At 48.9% G+C, this 25,219-nt stretch overlaps 2 protein-coding genes and 2 pseudogenes across 2 annotated transcripts; 2 read left to right on the plus strand and 2 right to left on the minus strand.

The window, feature by feature from the left end:
• Window positions 1-5,949: 5,949 nt before the first annotated feature.
• LOC123352101 (probable G-protein coupled receptor 33) lies at window positions 5,950-7,264 on the minus strand. Its single transcript, XM_044991845.1, has one exon. The coding sequence runs from the start codon at window positions 7,253-7,255 to the stop codon at window positions 6,221-6,223; it is 1,035 nt and encodes a 344-aa protein (XP_044847780.1). The 5' UTR covers window positions 7,256-7,264; the 3' UTR covers window positions 5,950-6,220.
• A 3,282-nt stretch (window positions 7,265-10,546) lies between these two features.
• On the plus strand, window positions 10,547-11,283 carry LOC123351966 (annotated as a pseudogene).
• Window positions 11,284-11,620: 337 nt separating this feature from the next.
• On the plus strand, window positions 11,621-12,653 carry LOC123351967 (annotated as a pseudogene).
• Window positions 12,654-21,181: 8,528 nt separating this feature from the next.
• Window positions 21,182-23,154, minus strand: LOC123351968 (probable G-protein coupled receptor 33). The gene is made up of 2 exons (XM_044991653.1): window positions 22,537-23,154; window positions 21,182-21,229 (listed from the first exon to the last, which is right to left on the minus strand). The coding sequence occupies exons 1-2, from the start codon at window positions 23,152-23,154 to the stop codon at window positions 21,182-21,184; spliced, it is 666 nt and encodes a 221-aa protein (XP_044847588.1).
• Between the last annotated feature and the right edge of the window lie 2,065 nt (window positions 23,155-25,219).

The raw sequence follows: 25,219 nt of genomic DNA on the forward strand, positions 1-25,219 counted from the left end.
AGAAACCTCTTCCTTTCGGAACCGATGAGTCAAAGTTCTCTGAAATCCACACACCCACTCGGCTTGGCTTGAAATTGGCCATCTCTGAGCAAGGCCGGGGGCAGAATGAGTGAGGCAGGTTCAGAGGCTTGTGATCCGGGGCCCTCAGTTAAATAAAGCCACATGAAAAGGAGCTGCTCTTAATATTTTCACACCGCTCTGAACACCCGTTGCAGACTCTCATGGACTTGGAAAGTGGCACCAAGCCACAGGGGCTCTACTGGAGTCTGCGAGAGGAAAGGGCGGTTGTTTGATCGGGGATCTGAGGAGATGCAGCCCCCTGAAGATGAGCTGTTCTTAATAGTCACACCTTGCACTGATGCCCCCGTGCCTGAGCAATAGAGGTGGGGATGGGGTTTGTGATGCAAAGTTGGGGACATTTGGTCCGGAGGTTCCCCTGATACAGACCCCTCCCCCACACGCACTGATTGAACATTTTCTAAGGGTTATAATGTTCTCCGGGCAGAGTGAGGGGAAATAGCAAAGAGGCCGAGAGATGGGTCGGATCACAGAAGCCCCTCTGGGAGCTGCCACCTGATGTGCCAAGACTACTTCTGCCCCTGCTTTCCTGCCCTGTCAGCTTAGGATTTCAGTGCCCTGCCTGGTGTGAGCCAGACTCGCTACCCTGCTGCAAACCCAGACCCAGGTCTGAACCACGTCCCCTAACAGCCGTAGGCGTAACTGAAAGCAGCTCACAGAAGTGTTCTTCCCTCAGATGCCCAACACCCAATGGGGTCTAAACCCAAATAAATCCATGTTACCCTGTATAAAGCTTATGCAGGGTAAACTCATGAATTGTTCGCCCTCAATAACACTGATAGAGAGAGATGCATGGCTGTTTGCCCACCCAGGTATTAACACATACTCTGAGTTAATTAATAAGTAAAAAGTGATTTTATTAAATACAGAAAGTAGGATTTACCTGTTTCCAAGTAGTGACAGACAGAACAAAGTAAGTCACCAAGCAAAATAAAATAAAACGCGCAAATCTATGTCTAATCAAACTGAATACAGATAATCTCACCCTCCGAGATGCTTCAATAAGTTTCTTTTCTCAGACCGGACACCTTCCAGGTCTGGGCACAATCCTTTCCCCCAGTACAGCTCTTGTTCCAGCTCAGGTGCTAGCTAAGGGATTCCTCATATTGGCTCCTCGCCTCTTTGTTCTGTTCCACCCACTTACATATCTTTTGCATAAGACAGGAATCCTTTGTCCCTCTCTGAGTTCCCACCCCCTCCTTCTCAATGCAAAGACACCAGGTTAAAGATGGATTCCAGTTCAGGTGACATGATCACATGTCACTACAAGACTTCATTGCCCACTTGCCAGCACACACGTATAAAGAGAGACTTACTGGTAAAACACACCCATCTGCAGTCAATTGTCCTGGTTACTGGGAGTCATCAAGATTCCAAACCACCATTAATTGCCCACACTTTGCATAATTACAATAGGCCCTCAGAGTTATATTTCATATTTCTAGTTTCAAATTCAAGAGTGGTACATTTATATAAATAGGACGACCACACTCAGTAGATTATAAGCTTTGTAATGATACCTTACAAGAGACCTTTTCCATGAAGCATATTCCAGTTACATTATATTCACTTATTACTATATGTAGAGGGGCCGGACTCACCCCTGCGGCGCCTCCTGCTGGTGACTGCAGGAATTAACTCATTCCAGCCCTGGAGTGCCCTCTGCAGGCCAGTGACCTGCCTGTCTGCTACTGGCCCCCCTGTCCCTCCCAGGACCCCGGTGCCCCTTTAACTGGGTCTCCCCCTCCCCGGGGAACCCCCACTCCACTATCCCCACTTTGCCTCAGTATTGGCTACTACCCAGTCTCCATGTCGCCCCGTTCACTGAGGCAGACTGCAGTATCCACCACTCATCATCGGCAAAGGGGTTTAGACTTGCTGCCTTTGCCTACCCCTGGGTTGCCCCCTGCAACCCCCAGTACCTGTTAGCCTTGTGCTAGGCTGCAGCCTGGGGCTTTCCAGACTGGAGCTCCCCAGCCTTTCCCCAGCCCTGCTGCACTCAGGTACCCGGTCTAGCTCCCCGCAGCCAGGCCCTTCTCCCTCTATAGATGGAGAGAGACTGACTGGGCTTCTGGCTTCCCTGGCCATCTTATAAGGCCCTGGTGCTCAGTTTGAGGTGTGGCCCCAGCTGCAGCCACTTCCCCAATCAGCCCAGCCTAAAGCCCCTTCCCAGGGCTGTTTTAAAGCCCCAAAGGGCAGGAGCGGGTAACCACCCCACTACACTATATTTTTATAAAACCATATAGACTGCAACGTCACAGGCTGAACTTTGGGAAACGTCGAGCCTGGATGGCCCCTGAGCTCAGCTACACAATGGGACCGAGGGCCGGTGCAGCTGTACTGCAAAAGTGAGTCCGCTCCTCAAGCTGTTCGCACCTCTGCTAAATAGCAATTCACACCTCTGTGGGTACGGCTTCCACCGGAAATTGAGGGTGAGTAACACTCACGTTGAACTGACATGTGGGGGCTTGGAGACACAGCCACTGCTCTTTTGAATGAAGCATGGAGATGTTTGAGTTCTCGTCCCTGTTATCACCTTTGACCTGGTGTCTTCAGCCACAAGGGGGCTGAATTGGTACCACAGACGGCATGTAAGTCCTGTGCCAATAACCGATTCTCTTGGTCTCTGGTTGTTCTGAACAAATGAGGTGGCAGGGGAAGGGGGAGACAACAACTCATTTGATATGACCCCAAATTATTATTATTAGCTAACGAAAAGGTGGGGGAGGGATTGTTTTAGTCCAAACAACATGGTTTTTTTCCCCCTGAGCTTGGTTTTTACACATTTGAAATGAATAATAATAATAAAAAAACAATTAAAGAATTTCAAGCAAAGCTGTTTTGAATAAGAAAATCAAAATGTTTTATATTGAAAATGTCAGCTTTTTGGTGGTTCAGGGAAACAATTTGGTAAATTTGACACTAATTCATTAAATGTTTTGGTGTCACTCAGTCTACTGTAACTGCTAAACACCATTTCCTCACAGAGCTGAGGTTTAAACCCAGGAGTCCTGGCTCCTTGCCACACCACAGTAACCTGCTAGACCCTACTCATCTCCCAGTGGCAGGAACTCTGAAGTGAGGTCAACAGATCTACACTGATTTACACTGGCTGAGGATCTGACCTGTTTGCTCCATGCCCTACTGCCTTACAGGCTTAATATTCCAAACAATTGGTGATTATTTGTTATGCTTCTACTTTGGGGTGTTTCCCAAATGGACACAATTAAAGAGGCCCAGTTTTCCAGAAGAAGGAGGTGAACCCTTTGTGAACATCAGGCCTGTTGGAAAGTGTTTCAAGTCAGTACGTGATTCCATGTGCTTGGAACCCTTCAGGTACTAGACCATGTCAGATCTCATTGGGTTTCAAGACATTGTCATACCTAGAACTCAAGAGGTTTAAGAACTAGGCTAATATCCAGAATTAATGTGGTACTATTGTTTGTAAATATATATATATATATATATATATATATATATATATATATATATATATATATATATATATATATATATATATATTTACGTATATGAGTATATGTATACACACACATACACACATTTAAAAACACAATAGTACCCCAGGAGTTCTAGACATTTGAGTGACTATTGCAACATTTGGGTTCTTGCTCTGACAAAAAAACAATTAAAACCCAAACTGATCCTATGTGGTCTAGGATATCGTATATGAGGTTGGAAACTAAGATGCTCAAGAGCACATAGGATATTTTTGGATTTTAAAATCTTGGCAGATCTAGAACCCAAGAGGTTCAAAAACCAAGCAAATATCTAGAATGTACAGGATCCTATTGGCTTTGGAAACTTAAAATGGCTTGGAAAACATGATGTCTAAATCTAGCCTACCTCAGATCGGATCGCAGTCAAAACACTGACAGACCTGGAACCAAAGAGGTTAAGAACAGGCCAGGATTCCTGGAATCCATGAGATCCTATTGAATTCTGAATCAGCGAGAGGTGGTATTTGTCATGTTTGGCAGTCTTGTTTCATCTGAACAGTAGCAATGGAAAAAGATTTTTTAAAACAGAGGAGCTATGTGCATGTCTAACTTACCTACAGCCCTCCACCAGGGGGTGGTGGCCCACACAGGCCTGGCTTCCTCAGATACCCCAGTGGGTCCAGCTGATAACTGGTACAGCACCCCAACAACATCTGCCTGACCTCTGGATGGAACCAGAGATTCCAAGGCCAGAAGCAGCATGGTGGTCCTCTAGTCTGACCCACTGCAGAACATCTCTGAATTAATCCTTAGTTGAACTAGAGCAGACCTGGTAGAAATACCATCCAGTCCTGCTTTTAAAATTGCAGTGATAGAGAATCGACCGGGGTGATCTTTTTAACACTTTATCATCTTTTGGATGTGCTGGACCCCAGGCTTGGACAAGGTTTTGTAACTTAGCTGGAGCTGGCAAGTGAGATCTTCACAGTTTCTGTAACCTGGGACCAGAGGTGCACAGGGCAGCCCATGTTGAAAAAGCCTAGATCAGGGTGGGCTGCAAAAAGGAGAGCAGATTGTCCCAAAGCTGGTGATTAACACTGTAGTTAGATTCACCCACCAGGAACAAGCTGTGCTCCAGATCTGCCACACTGCTCATCAAGAAGCAAGAAAGAAAGAAATCCCATAGCCCCTTTTATTGCATTCCAATCTTAGGCTCCCAATCAGCAAATAGGTCCAGTACAGTGAGAAGTTACTTAAAATTCCATTCACTGTACAAAATGTTCTTCTGATCCCCAAAGGGGGTTCGGATCTTACCCAAAATACAACACTGCCAGCCAGTTCTTGATGATCCATCCAACGGGCTGGATAGTGCTGATGTAATCTGTCTGGGGGTGTCACAGCACAGGTTTGAGATATCAATATAACACATATATTTACAACTCATGATACAAAGTGTATGCATACACATAAACAAGATTATCTTATTTATCAAATGATAACTTTTCCACTGATACCTTATATGGCATATCTGGTATATTTCATTGTAATTTCGTTTCCATAATATTATGAATGATCACCCACATTCCATACAACATCATTATTATTAGCTTGGACCTTACCTCTTCACCACCCTGAAGTGTTCATGGGCAGGTGGTTTCTCTGGAGTAGCTCTTTATTCTGCCAGCTTGTTTTCCTTATCAGCCACTCTGAAATTAAGCCAGAGCCTCCCCACACTAAATATCCCAGTGATTGGGTCACACTGTGTTTGTAAATTATGTCAAAGCTGCCACACAATTTTTACAGAAACTATGCAGTTCAAGAAAAACCTGGGAATCATTATTCTTAATTTTTATTTCGTTAGTGCTGGGAGCCCCAGTCCTGGCCCAGGACCCCGCTGTCCTACACACTCGACAAACACATAGCAAAAAAATAGATCCAGTCCCAGAGAGCTAAGTGTGTAAAGATATGAAATGGAAAAAAACCTCAGCTGGGATGTAGGAGACCTGCATTTGTTCCAGTTCTGCGATTGGCCTGCTGGGTGAAGTTGGCCAAGTCACTGCCCCACTCTATGCCTCAGTTTCCCCATTTGTAAAAACTGGAAGACTGTTACAGACCTCCTTGGTAAAGTTCTTTGAGATCTACTGATGACAAGCACTGGAGAAGAGCTAGATATCACTATAGTAATACACAGACTCTTCTATAATATATCACACCTAATGGATTAAAAATCATTTGGAAATCTAGAACCAAGATGGATGCTTTAGCAGACAATCTGGAACCTGCTGGATTCTATGTGGTTTGAAAACAATCTAGAATCCAGTGATGTCTTAGATCCAGTCAGGGACCTAAACTCAACAGACTTTGAGTTTGAACCTATTGAATGGCTGACAATACATGAGATTCCGGAACCAGCTAGAGATGCACAATCCAAGAGTCAGTTAGGTTAGAACACATTGAGAGACTTAAAACAAGCAGGGTTCTGGAGCTGGCTAGCAATCTGGTGCCACTGATGACCCACTGAGTTTGAAAAAATTGAGAGAGGGACAGCAGGGAATCTAGAACCCAGGGACACTGAGGGGTTTATAAACATTGAGATACATCGAACCCATCAGGTTTAGGAAACAGCAGAAATTTAGGAACAACGGGGATGCCAAGTTTTCAACTCTCCCTAAGTCTGGGCACCTTTAGACCATCTCTTTTCTTATGTTCTCAACTTCTGACCCGTGTCTTCCACTAGACTCGGAGCCACTGCTTCCGAGATCATCGACAAAAGCTGCTTTGACCAGAGTGAGAAGAGACGTCCTGAAGACCTGCCAGAACTTCTCCCCTACGAAGAGGTAAAGGATGGGGGAGAAGGAGGCATTGAAGCAGGATGTCAAGGTGTGAATGACCAAGAGGACACCTGTCACCGACTCTGGCACCTCCTTCTTGTAGAGCTTCAAGCCATGGTAGAGGTGGTAGGGGAGCCAGCCAAGGAAGAAGGAAACCACCGCGGCCACCATGACCTTGAAGGGCTTCCCAGCCCATGCCAGCTTCTTATCCTTCATCTTCAGGCCCACACGGATATAGCATCCCACGATGGTGCAGAAAGGCAGCAGGAAGCCCAGCAGGAACCGGACCATGAAGACGGCCAGGTGGACCTGTCTGCCCAGGTCCTGCGGCTCGGCTCCGTTCCAGTCTGTGGAGAGGGCGTAATTGTTGATGCAGATGATTCTGCCCCCGTCAAACACATGGGTCTCCCGGAAAGCCAGGTAGGGAGCACTGAGACCGAAGGAGGCCAGCCACACACCCACAATCAGCTTCCAAGCCCGGGGCACGGTGCGGTGATTCCGGGACCAAATGGGATGGTGAATGAGGGTGTAGCGGTCCAGACTGATGAGTGTGAGAAGGAAAACAGAGGAGAACATGCCCATGGAAATGCAGGCATTGAGAAGCTTGCACATGGCCATGCCAAAGACCCAGTTGAAATCCAGGAGGACATAGATGGCGAAGAAGGGGATCAGCAGGGTGAAGAGAAGGTAGCAGGAGACCAGGTGAAGGAACCAGAGTGTGGTCACCGTCCTCCTCATCTTCATCCCCAGCACCCACACGTACAGCCCATTCCCCGCCACACCCACCAGGAAGGTGATGAAGAGCAACAGAGCAGAGGCCAGGTGAGAGGTCTTCATGATCTCTGCGGTCTTGTTGAAATTTGCCGCTGTGGTTGGTGGGAGTGCCATGATATCTTGTTCTACTGTGCCCTGGGAAGAGACAGAAGAAGGGTTGGAAGGGATGACAGTGAAGGCAACAAGGGAGAGTGGAAGAGGAAAAGGGAGAAATACCAGAGTGGGTTAGGAAGGTAACATGGGAGAGGAACTCGCTGGGCACCCTCTGGTCCTCCAGGATATCCAGGCTGGATATTCCCAGAAACTGGGCTATAGCTGGTGGAACTCACTGCTACAGAATAGAGCTGTGAGCATTAGGGAAGAACCAGCGAGTAGCAGACGTAGGAGGAGTGGGGAAGGGGACACTCTAGTAGATCAAATATGCAGCTATGCAGAGAATACCACGTAGCTGTGATCTGGACGTCTGGCTGGATCAGGGGAGCAGGGAATGGGCCCTGGGGCCTTTCCCCCCTAGGGTGGCCAGCTCTAATCTGCCCCAGGGCAGGGCATCAGGCCTACTCAGTTAGGTGAGGATCGGTGCTGTTGACTCTTATCTGGAGCGAGTGCAACTTACTGCTACAGGAAGAAAAACCACCCCTCCCCCACCCCATCTCTTGCGCTCATCTTCCAGTCACAGGAACTGCTGCTTCACTCTGACTCGTGAGAGCGTGCAGGGTCCTTCTCACCTCATTGTAACACAGGAAGCCTCGATCCACCGACCTGCTTCTCTGTCCCACAGCCCTGCTGCCAGCCCTGCAGCAGGGTCCTCTGGGCTATTGCCGCTGTCAGGGACTGCGCCCCTCACGGGCTTGTTAGCATGGAGTCCTCTGTGCTCTGCAGACTGGCCTAATGGTTAGAGAAGGGCTGCCTGGGAGCCAGGACTCCTGGTTTCTAACCCCAGCTCTGGGAGTGGGGTGGAGGTCAGAACTTCTGGGCTGTGGGAGGAGAAAGTGAGGTCTTGTGGCTTAGAGCAGAGGTTCTCAGTCAGGGGTGTGTGTATCCTGGGGGTACACAGAGGTCTGTCAGGGGGTACATCAACCCATCTAGATATGTGCCTAGTTTTACAGGCTACATGAAAAGCACGAGTGTAGTCAGTACAAACTACAATTTCATGTAATTATTTATACTGCTCTATACACTATACACTGAAATGTAAGTACAACATTTATATTCCAATTCATTTGTAATTATATGGAAAAAATGAGAAAGTAGCAATTGCTCAGTAATAGTGTGGCTGTGACACTGTTATATTGTTACGTCTGATTTTGTGAGCAAGTCATTTTTAAGTGAGGGAAAACTTAGGAGTACGCAGGCGAAGGGGTACAGGAGTCTGGTTGAAAGCTTCGTAAATGGGGAGCGGCTCATCGGACTAACATGAAATAAGGAGGGAAAATTTACCCACGTCACAGACCTCACCTACTACCTCTGTCTATTGAGTGCCCCATGGGAACCCCACGGTACCCAGTGGCAGGGAGTCCCCCAGGCTAACTCCACTGATACCCAGTGGCAGGGAGTCTCAGAGGCTAACCCCACTGATACCCAGTGGCAGGGAGTCCCCCATGCTAACCCCACTGATACCCAGTGGTAGGGAGTCTCAGAGGCTAACCCCACTGATACCCAGTTGCAGGGAGTCTCCCAGGCTAACCCCACTCTTACTCAGTGGCAGGGAGTTTCATAATCTATCCCCATGGATACCCAGGGGCAGAGAGTCCCACTGGTATGCCTTTACAATAGCAAATTTCTGTGCCTTCTAGGGGGCCTTAGCAAGGAAAATCCCCTTTAGACCCAACACAGGTCCCTCTGCTCATTGTCTCGACTCACCTGAGTGACGGGTGGTGGAAACACAGCCCCAGCGCAGAGAGAGCCTCAGATGGCGTGTGTTTGGCTAGCAAAGCATCCGTGTGTCTGTCCTCTGCACCCCAGAGCCCTCCCCTGTGTGTTGAGTTCACTCCTCTTAACACTGTGTCTTCTACATGCTCCACCCCCACCTGCTCTCTGAGATCCACAAGCTGCAAACTATGAACGGAAATGATCATTGGACACTGCCTTAGCTGAGAAACCACCTAAGCAACAACCATTGCTTTGAAACTAGCCCCACTCCCCTCCCAGAGCCTGGCATAGAACCCAGGAGTCCTGGTTCCCAGCCCCTCCTCTCTAATGCACTAGATGCTTGGCCAGCAGCTCAACTATTGAGGCGTGCCCCCATGAAGAGGAAGGGCCTCTGTTTTGCACAACTCCTTGGGTGCTGGGCTGCCATGACCCAAAAATAACCCAGCTCTGTTAGCTCACAACAAAGTCTGAGTCACAAATGATGCAATTCCCAGGCAAGGATTGGGAGAGTCTAGTGGTTTGGAGTGTGGGGGGTGGGGACACTGACAGTAAGGACCCCTGGGTTCTGTCCCCAGCTCTGGGAGATGAATGGAGTCTAGTGGACTAGTGCAGGGGGCGGCTGGGAGTAAGGACCCTGGGTTCTGTCCCCAGCTCTGGGAGGGGGGGTGGGGTCTAGGGGTTAGAGCAGGTCAATAGCCATGGGGGGTCCTGTGTGATGTACATGTGGGTCCATCCCTGGGTGAGATAACTCATGTGACATCCTGCCCTTTCCTGTCCTAGATAGAATCTCAGTCACACCAGCCCTCCCCAGAGTGCTTGTTACACAGACCCCATCCTCAGAACCGAGACCCTGAGACCCCATAGGGAACCCAGTGCTACTGGGAAAACAGCCCTCAATGTCATGGTACATGAGACCAAGGTTGAATTCTGAGGGGAGTGATGTCTAGTGGCTACGGGAGGGAAGGGGCTGGGAGCCAGGATTCCCGGGTCCTATCGCTGGTTAGGAGAGGGCAGTGGGGTCCAGTGGTTAGAGCAGCTCTGTGTGGGGCATCATAAACCAGTGGTTCTGTTCCCAGCTCTGGGAGGAGAATGTGGTCCAAAGGGTTAGATTGGCGGGGCTGGGAGTCAGGACTCCTGGGTTCTGGCCGTGGCTCTGGGAGGGGAGTGGTGTGTACTGAGTTAGATTGGTGGGTACAGGTGCTGGGACCCAGTATTCTGGTTCTACCCTGTGTGTGGCTGCAGCCTAATGAGTTTGTGCAGAGAGGAGAATGAAATGCCGTGTTTCTCACTGCTAGGGCACGGGCTGCACACGTCTGTCTCTCTCTCACCCTTCCCCTCTTCTGTCTCCTCCAAATCCCTTTGTGTTCTTCCTGCTCCTCCTTAGGGTCTCACGGCCCCTCCGCCTTCCTGACTGGCCTGACCCCTCATGGCACCTCACCCTTCCCATCCAACCTGGCGCCTCTGCCTTATCAGCTGCCCGGCAGCCAATGGGAGCAACCCCCAGCTGGTCGGGAAGGGAAATCAAGTGACAGCTGCATGTGGCCACCCCTTTTGGGGGTGGGTGGCTGTGGACTCTGCCTGTGGGTTTTGGGGCTGAATATGAGGATGATGGTGACCTCCCTCTTGTCTTTCCATCTGATCCTCACCTACCTGCTCATGTCTTGCTTTATAACTCTGTTCATATCTACATCTGCCTGGGTTTCCTCTGGGTCTTTGGCACGGCCATGTGTGAGTTCCTCAATGCCTTCTTCTCCCTGGGCCTGTTCTCTGCCATTTTCCTCCTCACCCTCACCAGCCTGGACAAGTGCACTCTCCCCTGCCGCCCCGTCTGGATCTGGCCTCACCGCACCATGGCTCGGGCTAGGAAGCTGGTCACGGTCGTATAGCTGATCTCTTTCACCCTCAGTGCTCCCTAACAGGGTTTCCAGGAACTCCTGGAGATGGAGGGGGCATGGTCACTTGCACAAATAGTTACACCTTCTCTGGAGAGGTGGACAGAGCCGAGACGCAGGCCTGGAGGAGACGTCTCCATCTTCTGCTGTTCAGGGTGCAGTTCCTGCTGGGCTTCCTGCTGCCCCCTCTGCACCAGCGTGAGATGCCAGGGTCGGACAGGGCTGGAGATGAAGAAGAAGGGGTTGGTGAGGAGTGAGAAGCCTTTCAAAGTCACGGTGACTGCGATGGTGCCATTCTTTGTCTGCTGGCTGCCTGATCACCTCTGCCATAGCCTGCTGCTCTCCAAGAATGCAGTGCTGGTGTTGATCATGAGCTCCTGAAAGTGCCTGGAGATAGAGAGCGTTGGATAGAATAGCTGTGTATTTCACCTACTAGACTGTCCCTGTCCCCACTCCTCCCGCATCTACAATCCCTCTTTCCCTCTGCCCATAGTTGTACCTTGTAGCAGTGAGTTCCATCGGCTATAGCCCAGTTGCTTAGAATATCTAGCCTAGATATTCTGGAGGAGCAAAGGGTGCCCAGAGAGATCCTCTCCAATGGTGCCTTCCTAACTCCCCATTATTTCTCCCTTCCTCCTCTTCCCTTCCCTCTTTTACTCTCCTCTGTCATCCCTTCCAACCCCTCTTTTATCTCTTCCCCATGGCACCATGGACCAAGATGCCTCTCCCACCAACCACGGGGGCGAATACCAGACAGACCCCAGCAGCTGTGAGTGCCACTCACCTGGCCATGGCGGTGTTGTTCTTCCCCAACTTCCTTGTGGGTGTGATGGGGAACGGGCTGTACCAGTGGGTGTTGGGGCTGAAGATGAGGAGAACGGTGACCACGCTTTGGTTCCTTCACCTGCTTTCCTGCTACCTTCTCTTCACCCTGCTGATCCCCTTCTTCACCATCTACGTCCTCCTAGGTTTCCACTGGGTCTTCGGCATGGCCACGTGCAAGCTTCTCAACACCTGCATCTCCATGGACATGTTCACCTCTGTCTTCCTTCTCATCCTCATCAACATGGACTGCTACACCCTCACTCACCGACCCATCTGGCCTTGGAATGACCACACCGTGCCCCAGACTCGGAAGCTGTCTGTAGGTGTGGGGTGGCCTACTTCGGTCTCAGTGCTCCCTCCTGGTTATCCAGGAGACCTGGGTAGTGGACAGGAGCAGAATCATCTGCATCAACAATTACGCCCTCTCTGGAGACTGGAATGGAGCTGAGCCGCAGGAGCTGGGAAGACAGGTCCACCTGGCCGTCTTCATGGTCCGGTTCCTGCTGGGATTCCTGCTGCCTTTCTGCACCATTGCGGGATGCTATGTCTGTGTGGGGCTGAAGATGAAGGAGAAGAATATGGCGTGGGCTGGGAATCCCTTCAAAGTCATGGAGGCCATGTTAGTTTCCTTCTTTCTCAGCTGGCTGCCCTACCACTTCTAACAGAGCCTGAACCTCTATAAAAAGGAGGTGCCAGAATAGGTGGTGGGCACTTTCTTGGTCATTTACCCCTTCTCATCCTGCTTCAATGCCTGCTTCACCCCCATTCTCTACCTCCTCATGGGGGAGCAGTTCTGGCAGGTCTTCAGGATGTCTCTTCTCACTCTGGTCAAAGCAGCTTTTGTTGAAGAACTTGGCAGCAGTGCCTCTGAGTCTAGTGGAAGACACAGGTCTGAAGCTGAGAACACAGAACAGGGGATGGTCTGATTTTGCCCAGCCTTAGGAAGAGTTGAAAACTTTCCATCCCAGCTGTTCCTAGATCCCTGATGGCTCTAAAACCCAAAGTGTCCCACATACCTCACTGTTTATAAACCCTCCAGTGTTCCTGAATTCTAGATCCCTGCTCTCTCCAGAATCCCATGTGTCCTAGGTCTCTCAATTTTTTCATACTCAATGGCCATTAATGGCATCAATCAGTAGCCAACTCCAGAATCTTGTTTGTTTTAGTACTCTTAATGTTTTCTAACCTAATTGACTCTTTTGGATTCTGCATCTCTAGCTAGGTCTGGAATTTCCTTTATTCTCAGCCTCTCAGTGTGTCCATACTCAAAGTCTATGGGTTCTAGATTCCTGACTGGACCAAAGACATCACTGGATTCAAGAGTCATTTCAAATAGAATCCAACAGATTTCAGATTGTTTTCTGAAATTTTCATTGCGGTTCTTGATTTCCAAATGGTTTTTAATCCATTAGGTGTAGTATATACTAGAAGAATCTGTGTATTAGTATAGTGGTATCTAGCTCTTATCTAGGGCTTGTCATCAGTAGATCTCATAGAACTTTAGCAAGGAGGTCAGTAGCAGTTGTCCTGTTTTTACAAATGGGGAAACTGAGGCACAGAGTGGGGACAAGACTTGGCCAAGGTCACTCAGTAGAACCTTCAGTCTGGCCAGTGGCAGAACTGAAAACAAACCCAGGTCTCCTGCATCCCAGCCCAGTTCTCTATCCATTGCATCCCCTTAGATTGTGGGCTGTCTGGGACCTGGGCTGTTTTTTTACTCTGTTTGTACAGCACCTAGCACAGCGGAGTGCTGGGTCAGGTCTGGGGCTCCCAAAACTACCTGAAATAAATTATAATTAGTAATAATCATTCCCAGGCGTTCCTTGAATGGCATAGATTCTGTAAAGTTTGTCTGATGGCTCTGAAATACTTTACTGCCACCACTTGACCTGGTCACTGGGATACTTAGTGTGTGGAGGCTCTGGCTTAGCTTAAGAGTGGCCAATAAGGAAAAGAAGCTGGCAGGACAAAGAACGGCTCCAGATAAACCACCCTCCCTTCAGGGTGGTGAAGAAGTAACATCCAAGTAACCAAGAAGATTCCACCACTCAGCTCCAGCCAATTAATAAACCTTTGGCCAAGGCTGCGGGCCAGCAGATCCAATGGACAGTAAAGACCTGAAAAGACCTGCCTGCTGGATTCTCCATCACTGGCAATTTTAAAGACAGGACTGGGAGTTTTTCTAAGAGATCTGCTCTAGTTTCAACCAGAGGACTAATTCAGGGAAGTTCTGAATGAAGTCAGAGTAGGGGAGCACCATGCTCCTTCTGGCATTGGAATCTCTGAATCTATCCAGAGACCAGGCAGATGTTGTCAGGGTGGTGCACCAGTTGTTCCCTAGGGTTCATTGGGGTGTCTGAGGAAGCCAGGCCTGCATAGGCCACCAGCTCACGGTGGAGGCTGTAGGTAAGTTAGACATGTGTGTTTTACTGTTCAAACAAAGCAAGACTGACAACTGTGACAGTTACCACCTCTTGCTGATTCAAAATGAAATAGGATCTCATAGATTCTAGGAATCCTGGCTGATTGTTAATCTCTTGGGTCCCAGCTCTGTCAGTGTTTTGAATGTAATCTGATCTGATGTGGCCTAGTTTTAGACATAATGTTTTCAATCCCCATGTATGTTTTAAAAGCCAGTAGGATCCTATGAGTTCTTGATGTTTGGCTGGTTCTTGAACCTCTGGGTTCTAGGTCTGCCAAGATTTTAAAACCCAATAGATCCAATGTGGTCCAGAACATCTTAGTTTCCAACCTCATGTATGATGTCCTAGCTGACATAGGACCAGTTTGGGTTTTAAAAAACTTGTAAGACGTAGATCTCAAGAGGTTCAAGAACAACTGAAATATCTAGAACTGATGGGGTACTATTGGGTTTATATCTATCTTATCTATATCTATTTCAGGGTTCCCTCCCCACTCTGAACTCTGGGATACAGATGTGGGGACTAGCATGAAAGACGCCTTAAGCTTATTTCTATCAGCTTAGGTTAAAACTTCCCCAAGGCACAAATCTTGTCCTTGTCCTTGGATGGTATTGCTGCCACCACCAAGTGATTTAGACCAAAATCCATGAAAAAGGGCCAATTCGAGTCCCTGTTTCCTCAAAATATTCCCCCAAGCCCCTTCACCCCTTTCCTGGGGAGGTTTGAGAATAAGATACTAACCAGTTGGTTACAAAGTGATCACAGACCAAACCCCTGGGATTTTAGGACACTGAAAATAAATCAGGTTCTTTGAAGAAGAATTTTATTTACAAAAAATAGTCAAAGAATCACACCTGCAAAATCAGGATGGAAGGTAACTTTACAGGGTAAATAAAAAGATTTAAAACACAGAGGATTCCTCCTCTAGGCTCAGCTTCAAAGTTGCAAAAAGACAGGAATAAAATTCCCTCTTAACATAGGGAAAATTTACAAGTTAAAACAAAAGATAATCCAACACATTTCCTTGCCTTTACTTACAATTTCTGTAGTTTTAGATGTATCATTTCAGGTATGTTTTCAGGAGATGTTTTACCTGCTTGCTCCCTCTCTCTCTCTGTCCAGAAAGGGAACAAACAAAGAGAGCACAAAAAACAAACAAACAAACAAACAAAAACCCTCTCTCCCCCCAGCCCTGATTTGAAAGTATCTTCTTTCCTTATTGATCCTTTTGGTCAGGGCCAACCAGGTTATTTGAGCTTTTTAACCCCTTACAGGTAAAGTGATTCTGTACCTCTGGCCAGGAGGGATTAATGTTACTGCATACATAAAGGTTGTTACCCTTCCCTTTATATTTAGGACAATCTACCTATATGCGCACACACACACACACACACACACACACACACACAAGTTCTAGATATTTGGCTAGTTCTGAAACCTCTTGAATTCTAGGTGCGACAATGTTTTGAAACCCAATCAGATCTGGCATGGTCTAGGACTTCAAGGTCTCCAAACACCTGTATATTTGAAAAAAACAGTAGGATCCTGTGAATTCTAGATTTGTGCCTAGTTCTAGAAACTCCTGGGTTACAAGCCACTCCATTAAAAAAAAAAAAACTATGGAAGCTGGAGCCTATTACAAGCCAGAGCCCTTGGGGCAGAATATCTGGAATAGAGAACATTCTCCACTTTGAGTCCAAACTACCTGGAATCACGTGTACATGGAGAGCTGCAGAACAGAGCAGTGGGAATCACTCCCTGGAGCCAGAGAAGGGAGGAGGACTCGCTGCTTTGCAGGAGGAGGGCAGCAAGCCCCCTAGGCAGAACAGTGTTGCAGGCAGAGACCTAGGGAGCTAAAGGCAGCTCCTGGCAGGCTGCAGAGATCTGCAGACTGAGGCCTTGACACAAGGGCACAGAGGGTGCTGGAGCCCTGAAGGAAGTGGCTAGACCGTGGACTGCAGTTTGCCACTGAAGGGAGTGGCCGGACAGTAGACTACAGGTCCCTCTGGAAGGTGGTGGGGGACATAGAGTGTGGCACAGCCAGGGGGCAGTGTCACTGAAGGAGGAGGCCGTGGTCCTGGGAGTGACGTGGGTCCAGGAACAGAGGTGACAGCAGGCAAGACACCACCAGAAGAGGGCACAGCGCTAATTCCCTGGACTGCCAGCAGGAGGCACCACAGTGGTGAGTCATGCCCCGTCACAGTGTTCATCTCGGAAATGCCCCCAAAAGAGAAGCATAACAAATAATCACCAATCATTTTGGAATATTAAGCCCGTAAGGCAGTAGGGCATGGAGTGAACTGGGCAGATCCTCAGCCAGTGTAAATCAGTGTAGCTCTGTTGACTTCGCTTCAGAGTTCTCAGGTTCTTCTGCCTCTGGGAGGTGAGTGGAGTCTAGCAGGGTAGCTTGGGGCGGGGCGGGTCTAGGAGCAAGGACTCCTCGGTTCAATCCCCAGCTCTGGGAGGGCAGTGGTCTCTAGCACTTAGAGCGAATTTAGTAACGTCAAAACATTTCACGAATTAGTATAAAATTTGCCAGATTGTTTTGCTCAATCACCAAAAATCTGACATTTTCAAATGAATTTTTTTTTCTTTTTCAAAATGGCTTTGTCTTGAAATGTGCTTCAATTTTATTTAAAATATGTAAAATCAAAGCTCACCAAAAAAACCCAACCATTTTGTTTGTACTGAAACTATCCCCCCTCCCACTTTTCATTGGCCAAAAATATTAATTTGAGGTCATCTCCAAATAAGTGCCCCCCTCACAATTTTTTGGAATAAACAGAGACCTGAAGAATCAGTTATTGGCACAGGACTTACATGCCAGCAGTGGTCTCAATTCAGCCCCGTTGTGGCTGAAGACACCAGGTCAAAGGTGATAACAGAAACGAGAACACAAACATCTCCCTTTCTAGATCAAAAGAGCAGTGGCTGTGTCTCTAGGCCCCCTTGTGTCAGCTCAACGTGGGTATTACTCACCCTCAGTTTCTGGTGGAAGCCGAACCTTGCAGAGGTGTGAACTCCTATTAAACACAGGTGTGAACAGCTTGAGGAGCGGACTCACTTTTGCAATATGGCTGCACTGGCCCCTTGGTCCTGTTGCGTAGCTGTTCTTAAGGGCCGTCCGGGCTTGTTGTTTCCTGAAATTCGGCCTCTTTGCTATTTCCCCTCTGTGTACACTGAGAACATTATAACCATCAGCACATGCAGCGGGGAGGGGAAGCCTGTATCATGGAAACCAAATAACCTCAAATTTGCAATACAAATACCACCGCTGCTCCCATTGCAGAGTGCTGTTTTTCAAGGCAGTTGCCCCATGCACGGGGGTTTCAGTGCAATTTATGAATATTAACAGCAGCTCATCTTCAGGGGGCTACATCTCATGAAGTCCTCAATTAAACCACCACCCTTTGCTCCAGCAGACTCCAGCAGAGCCCCTGCGGCTTGGTGCCACTTTCGAAGTGTAAGCAAAGTCTGGATGAGCTCTCCCCTGACATCAAGTGGTGATCTGTGGAAGCTGATCTCGTTTGCATGGACACCCCCACCCAGCACGATGGGATTCATTGTCCAAATGATCACATGTGGCTGGTGTTGGATCCCCTGTCTCCTTGTTATCGGGGAAGGAGTAATAAACATTGGTATCCTTGCTGTGTGAACCGAAGGCATCAGAACTGTACCTGGCATATCCCAATGGAGGGACTCACCCTCAACTGAACAGCACTCGCTAGGCAGAGGACATGGATTCCGAAGCTCAATGTGTAGACAGAGGGTGTGAATAAATATCTGGTGGGTCCTTTGTCTTTATTCTAGACAGTATTTGACTCTCTCTCTCTTGGTGGTAAAATAAAAGAGCTAATTTAAAGTCAATTGAGAGTCTTGTTACATGCTGCAAAGCTGACATCAAAGATATCTAGGTCTAAGTATTAGACCTACTTTGGGACAGTGTTTCTATTGCATGAGGCTATCCAGGTGCACCAGCAGTGAGGCTCCCTTGCTAAAAGCTGAAATCACTGAGAACTGTGCTAAATGTATGTGGGGGGACTTGAAAACATCTTGGCGAGTGGCCATCAAGGTGTATGGTGGAGAGGCATAGTAAGCAGCCAGCAGAGAAGAACATAAGAATGGCCTTACTGGGTCAGACCAAAAGTCCATCTAGCCCAGTATCCTATCTTCTGACAGTGGCCAATGCCAGGTGCCCCAGAGGGAATGAACAGAACAGGGAATCATCAAGTGACCCATCCCCTGTTGCCCATTCCCAGCTTCTGGCAAACAGAGGCTAGGGAAACCATTCCCTAGCCATTCCCAAGAGAAGCTGGCCGAGAGGGCCAGAGCAGAGCCCTGCAGAAGTGTGGCGATCAGCGATTGCTCGGGCAGTGCCTGAGCAGTCCAGCATGTAAGGTGCCTCCTTACCCCCACCCCCCAGCCTTCCACACAGGGTGAGCGGCGAACTCTGCGGATGAACCTCTTGAACTCTGGGGCTGCACTGGCCACCAACTGCAATTGTGAGTGGGGTACAGAGAAGGGACAGGCATGTTAAACGGACTTTGGGGGTTGCAGGACTTAAGACCCTGAGGGGAAAAGGACACTGCCCAGCCTACTTAGGGGTGGGTCTTTTGCTCATGGTTTGCATTTATGAACCCTAGTTGCGGTGTTTTCCCAAATTAATGCTGATTTACTTCCCTCCTTTTAATAAAAGTTTTTGCTAAACTCAGGCTCTGTGCTGGTGATAGGGGAAGTTTGGCCTCCTAGAGGCACCCAGAGGGTGGTATATTATTGTCCCAGGTCACTGGGTGGGGCTTGAGCAGGTTTGTGTTGTATTGTTCAAAAGGAACCCCCAGAAACTGAACCAGGCCTTTGTTGCTGCTGGCTTCACCTGGCAGAAGGGTTTCACAAGTCAATGTGAGTTTGCAACTGGTTTCCAGAGCAGTGTGAAAAAATTAAGAGCGACACCTTTTCATGCGGCTGTAACTAAGGGCCCCGGATCCCAAGGCCCCAAACCTGCCCCATTCAGCCATCTTGCTTGGAGACAGCCAGATTCAAGCAAAGCCGAGCCGGCGCATGGATTTCAGAGCACTTTGACTCATCGGTTCTGACAGGAAAAGTTTTTTCCGCGGGTGCAGATGCAGGAGCATCCTTAGCAGATCTGCACTGGGACTCCCAGACCTTGGGCAGTTTTGAACTCAGTGTCAGCAACACCTGGTTGCAAGTGGCCCCTCTCCTTGTAAGTCATGAGCCCCAGCCCCTTATTCATTTTCGTTGCTCTCCGCTGGACTCTCTCCAGTTTGTCCACATCCCTTCTATAATGGGGGTCCCAAAACTGGACACAATACTCCAGATGTTGCCTCACCAGTGACGACTAGAGGGGAATAATCACTTCTCTCAATCTGCTGACAATGCCCCTACTAATGTAGCCCAATATGCCATTACCCTTTATATCAACAAGTGCACATTGTTGACTCATATCCAGCTTCTTGTCCACTGTAACCCCCAGGTCCTTTTCTGCAGAACTGCCGCCTAGCCATTCGGTCCCTAGTCTGTAACAGTGCATGGGATTCTGCCATCCTAAGTGCAGGACTCTGCACTTGTCCTTGCTGAACCCTCTTGGCCGAATCCTCCAATTTTTCTAGGTCACTTTAGACCCTATCCCTACTCTCTGGCACATCTACCTCTCCCCCTAGCTTAGTGTCATCTGTGAACTTGCTGAAGGTGGAATCCATCCCATCAGCCAGATCATTAATGAAAATTAAAAAACCAGCCCCAGAACTGACCCCTGGGGCACTTTGCTTGATACCGGCTGCCAACTAGACATCAAGACGTTGATCACTACCCATTGAGACAGACAATCTAGCCAGCCTTATATCCACCTTATAGTCCATTCATCCCATCCATACTTTTTTAACTTGCTAGCAAGAATACTGCAGGAGACCGTATCAAAATATTTTCTAAACTCAAGATATATCATGTTCACCACTTTTCCCATATCTACAGAGCCCATTATCTCATCATTGAAGGCAATCAGCTTGGTCAGGCATGACTTGCCCTTGTTGAATCCATGTTGACTGTTCCTGATCACCTTCCTCTCCCTTTATTGCATTCCAGTCACAGGCTCCCAGTCAGCAAGTAACTCCAGTAAAGTGAGAAGTTACTTAAAACTCTGTTCATTATACAAAATGTTGTGGTCCCCAAAGGGCCAATCACATTACCAGATCAATATTAATTTGGATCTTAACCAAAATGCCATGCTGCCAGCCAATCCTTTTGTATCTAACAACTAAAGGTTTTATTATAAACTAAAAGAAAAAGAGAGAAGAGAGTTGTTAAATGGTCAAAGCAATCAGATGCATATATATGATCTCTTGAGTCCATATTTCAGGTTCCTAGCAACACTGGTGAGGTTGCTGGCATGTAAAGTTCTTCTGGAACATACCCAAAGCTTGGATGGATCTGTCAGATCTTCATTCAGAGCTTTAGTTTGTAGAGACGTTGCTCCAGAGGTAAGAAGCAGGATTGAAGACAAAATGGAGAAGATGCAGCTGCCTTTTTATATGTTTGCCACATGGCGTGTACATCCTCTGTCCCAAACAAAAGCTCCCACCGTATGGGCATGGAAAATCACTTGGAATCCACTGTCCACAGGCATCTCCCTACATGTCCTGATGACTCATAGGTGTGGCCCCTGGCTTCTCCCAATGGGCTCATTGTACCGCTGAGTTCCCTGGATGGGCCATCCAACAGGCTGGATAGTGCAGATGCCAATGTGTCTGGGGTGTCACCCAGATACACAGCACAAGTTGGAGATATGAATATACCACACACATGTATAACTCACGATACACAGATGACACATACATATAAATCAGCTTATCATATTTAGCAAGTCATAACTCTAAGGTGGTTGTGGCTGTTCCTCCTCCATCTGGGAGGGAGGCCATGCCTCCTCGCTGCAACACTGGTGGAAGGGCACAGTTCAGGGGGATTTGGCACCGGGGTCTCCGTCACTCGGTGGCATAGAGCAGTAATTAGTTAGGGGCTCAGGCCCTCTGACAGGGCAGGGCACCAAAGAACTGGAAGGCTCTGGCCTGCAATCAAGGTAAAGCATCAGTGTCTATAAGCTCAGGCCCTCAGGCATGGCAGCAAACTGGGGGATCTGGCATGGAGTCAGGACAGAGCAGTAATGAGTCTATAACCCCAGGCCCTCAGGAAGGGCAGGGCACCAGACAGTCAGGAGACCACCAACAAATGCAGGCCTTTTGGCCTAGAGTGGGGAGCCTGCTATCCCTGGTGAGGTGGCAGAGGGCAGGGGGATCCAGGCTCACCCGACTCCATCAGGTCCCAGCCCAGGGCCCTATCAGTGGTGGAGTGGTACACCAATAGGTCAGCGGGGAAATCCAGCCACAACACACTGGCCAGCTGTCAGTCAGCAACACAGCCAAATTCTGTTCAGCTCCCCAGGCAACTTCCTACACTCCCGTTCTGGGGGAGGGGTGGAAGTACCTGGGTCCCAGGATCGTTGTTTGTCTTGCCAGGACAAAACAGCTAACGGCAGCCTCAGCAACTCCTCAGTGTCTCCAGTGACTGACAGCTCTGGCAGTCCCTCCAGGTCTGAACCGCTAGAGCGGACACTGTTGGGTCTAAGCTCCAGCACCGTGTGGGAGACATCCTTCCCCTCCAGCAGCTCCTCTACAACTGAGCTGGAGGGCCTGCCTTTTATACTTCTGCTTCCTGTCCCGCCCCTCTGCTTCCAGTGGGATGGGCACAGATGTCCTGGTTCTGCCAACCAGGGCGCAATTGTGACTGTCCCTCCGGCCATCTGAGAAGGAGGCCACACTCCATTGCTACAATAACTTTTCCACTGAAACCTTTCATGGCATATCTCGTATGATTCACTGCAATTTCATAATACTAGTATCCATAATATTATGAATGGTCACCCACATTCCATACAGCATCACAGTTACTAGCTTGGATGTTACCTCTTCACCACCCTGAAGTTCTCACAGGCAGCGGGGTTCCCTGGAGTCACTCTTTGTCCTGCCAGCTTGTTTTCCTTACCAGCTGCTCTTAAATTAAGCCAGAGCCTCCCCCACACTAAATCTCCCAGTGGTCGGGTCACATGGTGTTGGCAATTATTTCAGAGCCGCCAAAAAACTTATGGAAACCACGTAGTTCAGGCAACACCTGGGAATTATTATTAATTCCTATTATTTATTTCAGCAGAGCCTGAAGCCCCAGTCCTGGCCCAGGACCCCGATGTGCTAGGCACTGTAGAAACACAAAGCAAAAAGACCATGTTCCAGAGAGCCCCAAATGGACAGAGACCTGGGCTGGGACACAGGAGAGCTGGGTTTGTTCCCGGCTCTGCCCCTGGAGAGACCGAAGGTTCTACTGGGTGACGTTGGCCAAGGATGAGCCATCTCCACAGGTCCTGCGTCTTGGCTCCATTCCAATCTCTGGTCACATCATAATTATTGATGCAGGCAATCCTGCCCCCATCCACTACGTGAGTCTCCCAGAAAGCCAGGTAGGGAGCACTGAGACCAAGTGAGGCCAGCCCCACACCCACGACCAGCTTCCCAGCCCGGGGCATGGTGCGGCGATTCCGGGACCCAATGTGATGGTGAGTGAGGGTGTAGCAGTCCAGACTGATCAGGGTGAGAAGGAAGATGAAGGAGAACATGCCCATGGAGATGCAGGCATTGAGAAGCTTGCATGTCGTCGTGCCGAAGACCCAGTGGAAATCCAGGAGGAGGTAGATGGCAAAGAAGGGGATCAGCCGGGTGAAGAGGAGGTAGCAGGAGACCAGGTGGAGGAACCAGAAGGCGGTCACCGTCCTTCTCATCTTCAACCCCAACACCCACAGGTACAGCCAGTTCCCCAGCACACCCACCAGGAAGGTGATAAACAACAACATAGCGGAGGCCAGGTGAGGGGTCTTCATGGCCTCTGGGGTTTTGCAGTAATTTTCCACTGTGGTTGGTGGGAGTGCCGTGATATCATGTTCCATGGTACCCTGGGAAGAGACAGAAGAGGCGTTGGAAGGGATGACAGTGGAGGCAACAAGGGAGAGTGGAAGAGGAGAAGGGAGAAATATCAGAGTGGGTTAGGAAGGTAACATTGCAGGGAACCTCGCTGTGCACCCTCTGGTCCTCCAGAATATCCATTCCCAGAAAGTGGGCTATAGCCGGTGGAACTCACTGCTACAGGATAGAGCTGTGAGCATTAGGGGAGGACAAGGGGGTAGCAGACGTGGGAGGAGTGGGGAAGGGGACACTCTAGTAGATCAAATATACAGCTGTGCAGAGAATACCACGTAGCTGTGATCTGGACGTCTGGCTGGCTCAGGGGAGCAGGGAACGGGCCCTGGGGCCTTTCCCCTCTAGGGTGGCCAGCTCCAATCTGCCCCAAGGCAGGGGATCAGGCCTACTCAGTTAGGTGAGAACTGGTGCTTTTGACTCCTAGCATGTAGGAGCCGGTGCCAGTGCAGCTCACTATTACAAGGAAGAAAAAGCCACCCCTCCCCCACCCCATCTCTTGTGCTCATCTTCCAGTCACAGGAACTGCTGCTACACCCTTACTCATGAGAACGTGCAGGGTCCTTCTCACCTACATTGTAACACAGGAAGCCTCAATCCATCGAGCTGCTTCTCTGCCCCCCAGCCGTGCTGCCTCCTTCATAGCCGTATTAGCATGGAGTCCTGTTTGCTCTGTAGAATGGCCTAATAGTCAGAGTATGGGGGAGCGGCTGGGAGCCAAAACTCCTGGGCTCTAGGAGGGATGTGGGATCCTGTTGTTTAGACTCTGCAAATGGGGAACACCTCATCTGATTAAAATGAAACAAAACAGGAAAATTCACTCATATCACAGACCTCACCTACTTCCTTTGTCTATTGAGTGCCCCGTGTTAACCCCAGGACTACCGGTGACAGGGACTTTCACAGGCTAAACCTACTGATACTGAGCAGCAGGGAGTCCCACTGGTTTGCCTTTACAATAGCAAATTTCTGTGGCTCCTAGGTGATCTTAGCAGGGAAATTCCCCTTTAGACCCAATGCTGGGCCCTCTGCCCATTGTTTTGACTCACCTGGGCAGCGGGTGGTGGAAACACAGACACAGCCGAGAGATTCAGATGACATGTGTTTGCCCAGCAAAGCATCCGTGTACCTGTCCCCTGCACCCCAGAGCCCTCCCCTGCGTGTCGAGGTCACTCCCCTTAACTCTGTTTTCTTCACGCTCCGCCCCAACCTGCTCTCTCAGGTCAAAAAGCTGCAAACCATAAATGGAAATGATCATTCGGACTCTGTCTTAGCAGAGCAACCACCCAAGAAACAGCCATTGCTTTAAAACTAGCCCCCACTCCTCTCCCAGAGCCAGGGCGAGAACCCAGTGGGAGGTGCAGTCATGGCCCCAAACCCTGCTGTGCTAGGCTCTGTATAAAGACAAAGGACAGCTTACTGTCTAAGGAGACAGTGTTTGATAGAGACCAGGTCCAGGTCTCAGGAGCCCTTGGTACTATTCCTGACTCTGCCACTGGCGGACTGAGTCACCTTAGCCAAGTTCTTTCCATACTCCCTGCCTCAGTTTCCCCATTTGCAAAAACTGGGAGACTGCTGCTGATCTCCTTGGCAAAGTTCTTTGAGATCTACTGAGGACAAGCACTAGAGAAGAGCTAGTTATTGCTATTATAATACACAGACTCTTCTATAATACACCACACCAAATGGATTTTAAAGCATTTGGAAATCTAGAACCCGCATGTGATTTTAGATCAAGCAAAGAATATGGAACCTGTTGAAGTCTATATGGTTTAAAACACTCTAGAATCCACTGAGGTCCTAGCACCAGTCAGGAATCCAGAACCCACTAGACCCTATTGAGTGTGAATACTTTGAGAGACTTAAAACAACGATTCCAGGGCCAGTCAGTGATGCAGAACCCATGAGAATCAGTTAGGTTAGAATACAATGAGAGACTAAAACAAACAATATTCTGGAGCCACCTAGTGATCTGGAACCCTTAACAGCCATTGACTTTGAAAAGATTGAGAGACCTAGAACACATGGGATTCTGCA

The sequence above is a fragment of the Mauremys mutica genome, chromosome 17, assembly GCF_020497125.1.
Source record: "Mauremys mutica isolate MM-2020 ecotype Southern chromosome 17, ASM2049712v1, whole genome shotgun sequence".
NCBI classification, from domain to species: Eukaryota; Metazoa; Chordata; order Testudines; family Geoemydidae; genus Mauremys; species Mauremys mutica.

Coding starts and splice junctions, on each gene's coding strand:
- LOC123352101 (XM_044991845.1), bottom strand. CDS start 7,255: ATGGCACTCCCACCAACCACAGCGGCAAATTTCAACAAGACCGCAGAG.
- LOC123351968 (XM_044991653.1), bottom strand. CDS start 23,154: ATGGAACATGATATCACGGCACTCCCACCAACCACAGTGGAAAATTAC. Junction 21,230..22,536: donor TCCTTGGCCAACGTCACCCA/GTAGAACCTTCG, acceptor CCTTGATTGCAG/GCCAGAGCCTTCCAGTTCTT.